The 6,567-nt window shown below is 36.0% G+C and overlaps 1 protein-coding gene across 1 annotated transcript; it reads right to left on the reverse strand.

Annotated features, from left to right (window-relative positions):
* Positions 1-438: 438 nt before the first annotated feature.
* Positions 439-6,331, reverse strand: LOC139676372 (retinol dehydrogenase 8-like). Its single transcript, XM_071565272.1, has 5 exons — positions 5,779-6,331; positions 4,337-4,516; positions 3,419-3,512; positions 1,607-1,790; positions 439-1,298 (listed from the first exon to the last, which is right to left on the reverse strand). The coding sequence occupies exons 1-5, from the start codon at positions 5,927-5,929 to the stop codon at positions 1,065-1,067; spliced, it is 843 nt and encodes a 280-aa protein (XP_071421373.1). The 5' UTR covers positions 5,930-6,331; the 3' UTR covers positions 439-1,064.
* Between the last annotated feature and the right edge of the window lie 236 nt (positions 6,332-6,567).

Consider the following 6,567-nt stretch of genomic DNA (forward strand, 5'->3'; position numbering starts at 1 on the left):
GAGAGGCAGGGCAGGACGGGGCAAGTCCCAGCACGGAGTTGGATCTTGGTTTAGTGAGAAAGTATTGAAGGAAAGACAATTCCTATATCCCCAGTGAGCTCCAGCTGGGCTCTGGGTGACACAAGGACAGCTGCAGGAATGTGCTGAGAAACAGCAGCCTGGAGGTCAGGGAACAGGAATGCCATGAAAGAACAGCACTTAAACCAGGTCCCCAGCTTGGCCTCAGATGACTTGTTGGACTAGAGTGAGAGAAGAGAAGGAAAAGACCTGCCCTCTCTGCTAGAATTTTGGTTTAACACCTGCTTATTAGGATAGCTTAGAACAGGGGAGCCTGTGGCTCTGCTTCAGACACTCAAGGCACTGAAAGCATTGAATGGATTGACATTACTGACAGTGGTACTATTTTAGAAAAACAAAGACAGTAAGAAGGTATTTATTTTAAGTCGGTTTTAAAAAACATTTTATTGTTCACTAAGTGTAATACACTAGTAACCATTGCACATAAAGGAAGCATTCAGAATATTAGAATAACTATATATGAATAATAAATATTCCACTCCTGACATTTTAAGATTGATGAAACTTTCTCTTATGTTGCTGATAAATAGATTTGACTTCCGAAAATAAGAATTCAACTGTGATGGAAGGATTACTGCTTATATCCTATTCTAAGAAGTAAAAAGATACAATATTTTTATGATATTGAGAATCTAAATAGTTTATATACTGTACACATCTCAGTATGTATTATATTCTACTAAGTGAAGGGGATTGGGCTAACATTGAATACACAAGTGTCAGTCAATGTTCATGTTCCCATGAAAATAGATCTCTGTAAAAAGCAAACACTGAACAGGAGAAAACAATAGTTAGAGGATTTTAAATGCAAAGTTCTGCAAACTGTAACATTCAAGATTTACACACTGAGATGAATCTTAGCTAAGGTCAAATAAACATCTTGAATGCCTTTTCACAATTACTGAGCAAAGGCATTTAAATAACAACATACTGAGTCATCAGTAGCTACACCAAGTAATTCCAATTTGCACTATATAATCTCATACTTATTGTGAGGGTTTTCCCAGGTCAAAGCTTTTTCTACTTCTCCACCGAAGCAATTTGATGAAGTTCAGACTTGCACTGAAGACTTTGTCATGCTGAAAAACCATTTTGTAAAATATATCAATGGGTAGGTCTCCATTTGGATCTGCATACTTCAGAGTTGTCATGGGAGTATACAAGGTGTTGGTCTGATGGCGAAAAGGTGGATTTTCTGCAAGAATTATCTTTACTGTATGCTGCAGAGAAGGAGAAATAGAATTTTAAAAGAACCTTTACCAAAATAGTGAAGTAAAACCCAGTTTCCAGTTACACAGTGGAAAAGTGAAAGAATAAAATCCTAGAGTTATGTAAAACCCTGTACAGTTTTATTAGAATTGCATTAGAAATTTTTCTTGAGTTTTTAAAAACCCTTTTGAATTGTATTACATTTCATTAAATCTAATGCTTCTATTGGAAAAACCCACCAACCAACTGCTGATTTGTAAATTACAAAGGAAAACAAATCCAGAATAAAAAAGAAGACTGAGAATTGCCCATGAGCTACCTCTGCAATATCTTCAGCACTTTGTCCCAGGCTCTGGAAAATCTGTTTGTAATTTTTAAGGTAAATATTAGTAAACATCTCAGCTGTTTCTTCATCTGCAGCTGAAAGATCCATTTTCATTCCATCTTCAAACACTTTTCTTTCAAACTCTGTAACCACTGGGCCTGGTTCAATCAAACTTAACCTGTTCAAAAAGCAAAGATATACTGGGTTTTGACTATCCCTCCATGGAAAATACACAATCCTTCCCAAAAAAGGAATGCTGAAAAGCTGCACAGTTGGCAAACAATATTAAACAGTACATTCTATAAAGGCAACCCCTGAGGCATTACTGCTCTCATGCTCCTCCTACCCATCCACACGTAGTGGTAGAAATCTGTGTAGTTCACTTTTCAGAGAAGTGCTGTAACTGAATTCATGGCATAAGTGAGTGCAGTTGTTACTTGCTGTCTCGCAGCTGTGGATGATAAAATTCAGTACTTTCTGGATAAAAGTCTGCATAGATTTCTGTTTCCCATCATAAAACTAGAAGTAGCTGAAAGAGATGGGGGAATTGCCCAAACCTGGATTTTCTTTGTCAAGCTGTCAGTGTTAGATAATTCAAGATCCCTCTGCTGTATAGTAATAAAATACAATACAGAGACTTTTGCTGTGGGGGGACAGATTTTAGCTGCTGCCAAATCTGAAAAATTTTATTTTGCTCAGTAGCATATTATAGCAAATGACTGAAATACAGTTACTGTTCAGTTTTTTGCCCAGTTCTTTTCTCAGGCAGTAATAACTCCCAACCACTGTTTTTATCAAAACACTCTTTGGGATAGGACCTCTTTCTAGACTTGAGTTCTTTATGGGATGTTCTAAAGGTTCTTTAGAACTAAATCAAGCTATGTTAATAGCAGAATTCCAGCTAGTGCTGGAATTAAAGCCAGTTCTCATGTCACTCTTCCCACTGGAACTCTTCCCATTACACTTCCTTTTTTAATCTCCTTTTTGCTGTGTCTTACACTCTTGAAATCTAATTATGAATTCTGATATATCCTGTGTATCATCACAATACATTTATTTTAAATCCCTCTGAACTTTGCAGAGCACTATGTAGAATCACGGTTTTGCCTTCAAAACCCCACAACAGCAGGTGTGTCTTCTTCCACAGCACAAGGGCTAAATGCTTTGGCACACAGAGATGCACTGCATATTTACCAGTTGTTGGACTTCACACAAAGAACAGTAGCAGAATTACATGAGTGTGACTATGCATGTGACAAATCAAACTGCCAAGTCCACAGATGATGAACAGGATAGGTCTCTTAAATAACTGTCTAAAACATTAGAAATAGTACAGCACACTCTTCTTTACTCCCACCTGCTGTCATTACAGGTGTCTCACCCAGTGTTCCATTCTGATGGGTTTGCCCTAGCTCACTCTATAGTGAACCCTTGAACTTTTTCATCTGTGAATAGCCCAAGAAGATCATTATCCCTTCTAAAGGAAAAGGTCACAGGCTGATGTTACAATTTTATTCCTCTGATGTTGTATGCAAGAATCTGTTTTCAGAAGTGTTACATAAACTGTATTTTATCCACAGCTAAACAGCCTTTAACTATTCAAGAGAACATGTTTATTTTAACATCCAGATCTCTTTTTCTGCTTATGTAGTGTGAAGAGTGTGGACATTTCTCTGCCTTTTGTGATGCACAGTTTTCAAAGGCTTTTCAATCTGTTTAGCAGCAAGCTTTAAATATTTTTTCAGTAGGTCTGAATATATTTAGGACTATCTAAAATACAGTTTACACCAGTGGCTCAGTACTTACTGCAGTTTGAACTTGAGTGCTTGTATAGCTAAACTTTCGCAGAATCCTTCCACAGCAAACTTAGATGCAGCATAAACATCATTAAATAAAATACCTGATGGTACAAACAAAACACTCCTTAGAATGTGACTGTGTTCAACATACTAATAGTTTAATTTTAAAAACCCATGTGTTTTCCCAAACTTTCTATAGTCCTGCTGGAAAAACATTAGAAAAATCCTTGTGTATACTGAATCTAAATACTGATTTTTGCCTAAGTTCCCAAAACTGCTTAGTCTAGGAAAGGATGCTTGACTAATACTTTTCCTCCTCCTAGCCAAGGCTGTGATCTCTTTGGATGATGTTATTTTGGAGTCTAAGATATGAAAGTGTCTGTACATATAATACCATCTGCATTATTTATCAGCAAGACTTTAGGAGATGACCACAGAAGCTGAGTGTAATGCAAGAGATCCAATTATGCAAGAGATCCAGCTTGCATCTGAGTTAGAAAAAACACTACATCAATCCATTTCAGTAAGTAAGTAAAGGTAAGTATTGTAGTAATACAACTCTTGCAGTTTGATGGAGGACCCTTGCTCACCAGAATAATCCAGGTTAGTTGTAGTAATTGAAACAAATAGAGCTAGACAGGATGGGACACGAGAGTGTCATCCGGCACTAACATTTGACTCTCGAGTTTTATGAGATGAGAAACTTGTTGTTCAGGATTGGATTTTGTTCTATAATTATTGTGCAGACTGTAGTACCACTCAGATGCATAAAACCCATCAGGTGCTTTTTATAGTTGGAACTTCAGCATTAAAAAATACAACAGTTAGATAGGCCAGCTCCTACTCTTTTTTAGATAAGAAGAGGAAAGGTTTAGATTTTGAATACTGAACTCTTAGTACAAACAAACAAACAAACAAACTTTACCTTGTATTCCCATAACACTGCTAATTATAACTATATGCCCACTCTTTCTCCTCTTCATGTCAGGCAAAATCTCCTTCAGGAGTCGAACCAGTCCGAAGAAGTTGGTATCCATCACAGTTTTCATTTCATCTATGGTCTGACACTCAATAGGTCCAATGAGCCCCATTCCAGCATTGCTCACTGGGCAAAATGGGAGACAATAGTGAGCAACAACCTCCATAGACAACAACTTGTAATCTTAAATGGAAAGCATTTGAAAGTAAAATGAGGATTAAGGGTTAAATGATCCTTAAATAATCCTTAAAGAAAGCATTAAAAGTTATTACTCTGTCACTAATGCTTTGAAAATACACGTGACATTTCCATTATTTCTTTATTTTTAATTACGCTTTTAATCCAATTTAAATGATCAGATACTTTGCATTTGAGCTAATTTATTTATAATTAGTCCTGTTTTAAAAAAAAATTAAAGGATTACAGGAAAATGAAGCAAGAATTACCTGTATTTGTTTATAATTCAGTATTAAGAATTAGAAGCTACAGTCAAAACCCACAGGAATGAACAGAAGTTTCCAAAATGTGATAGACCAGGCCATATTTTGGTCTGGTTTTTGTTTTGTTAATGTTCATACCTTCAGGAGGAACTGAAACTTCAACAAAACAAACAAACCAACCAAAACACACACTTCTATTGATTTTTATTTGCCTCCTGGCTATCTGTAAGTGGAGAATGTTGATAGGACTGACATTCTGCACCACAACTAGTATGTCAAATTAGAGTATAATACATTTTGCAGAAACAGCTTGTTAAGCACTGCTTTAATCATTAATCAAAATAAATGCAAGTCCATAATTCTCTATCAGAGAAGATTTAATAGCTGATAGTGCAAGCAATTTCCTTCTTACTAAGATTACATTTATTCTTAGCAAAACAGCATGAAAACACTTCTTGCTGAATGACTTGTAAAGTACAATTTAAATTCTCAATATGAAATGAAAATATCCTTACTTTCTTTGCATTTGTTCTTTCACTTGCTAATTCCCAAATGCTGTTGCTTTCTTACTACAAAGAGTTGTTGCCTTCCCTGTAAACAGGACTGTGCTTCACCAATAGGGTAAAACGTCTTGCTCATGAAGGTGCCCGTTTAGATAAAAGTTCTCACATTTACTAAAAACTGTATCATCCTCTGTAAGATGTTTCCCTGTGATCAAGTTTCTCCTTTGTAAGTAAGGAAAATGAGCTTCCCTACTTGAAGGAAACAGGGTGAGATTTAATCTGTACATGTCTGCATGAAGTCCTAAGATCTTGAACAGAATATACTGTGTAATTACTATTAGATGGATAATTTAAAAAATATACCAATGAAACTTATGCAGGGTACTTGAGATGATGTTATACAGAAACCTGGTATCTATTCATAGCACACACATCCTGTACTTGCCTAGGACATCGATCCTTCTGTCAGGGATACTATTAACACAAGTTTTAATAGACTGTTCATCACAGACATCCAACTGTTTGATTTCGAGGGTTTTGCCTAGCCTGTGACCTGCAGCTTCCTCCAGTGGCTCCTTCTTGGCCAGGTTCCTCATTGTGGCATAAACTGCAACACACCAGAAGCAACAGTTACCAGAAATAAAATCTTTACTGTGTTAGTCTTGCTGAGAAGTATTAAAGAATATTGCTTTTACATCTAGATCTTAAATATCAGTGATAGAAACCAGGTAAAAACTAGAAGCAAGAAGACTATTTTCAACAAATATTCACTGATTTCCTGGAGTCTGGTTCTGAAACCTTGAAGAAATTCAAAAGAAGAATTAAAGCCCTATGCACAATGAAGAATATGCAGTGTATAAAGATATTATCACCAAAACGTTAAATAATGGGTATCAAGTTATGCAGCTAAATTGTTTTTAAGTACCCAAAACTTAATTCTGGATTTCAGATATCCCCTTTTCCTTTTTTTATAAATCACCATCAATGTGCTTAGTAGAAAGCCATAATTTTATTAGAAAACTCGAAGACACATAATTTCCTAGGTGGAAAAAAATACCTATTTTTTTGCAAACTACTTCTCAAAATAGAAATTAGTTTTAATATTATTGTGGTCTAATTACTCAGAAAGCTCTGAATCTTCATCCAGTCAATTAGTAGTAAAATACTGTGAGAGTAAGTATGAGAAACTGCATTACCCCCGATTGCTGTGGTCACTTTGCCACCCATTTTCAAT

Source organism: Pithys albifrons, chromosome 10 (assembly GCF_047495875.1).
Source record: "Pithys albifrons albifrons isolate INPA30051 chromosome 10, PitAlb_v1, whole genome shotgun sequence".
Classification (NCBI taxonomy): Eukaryota; Metazoa; Chordata; class Aves; order Passeriformes; family Thamnophilidae; genus Pithys; species Pithys albifrons.

Excerpts from the sequence above, each read along its gene's own strand:
- LOC139676372 (XM_071565272.1), bottom strand. The coding sequence starts at position 5,929 with ATGAGGAACCTGGCCAAGAAGGAGCCACTGGAGGAAGCTGCAGGTCAC. Across the intron at positions 3,513-4,336 it reads CAGTGTTATGGGAATACAAG|GTATTTTATTTAATGATGTT; the intron begins GTAAAGTTTGTT and ends TTGTACCATCAG. Across the intron at positions 1,299-1,606 it reads GTGCTGAAGATATTGCAGAG|CATACAGTAAAGATAATTCT; the intron begins GTAGCTCATGGG and ends CCTTCTCTGCAG.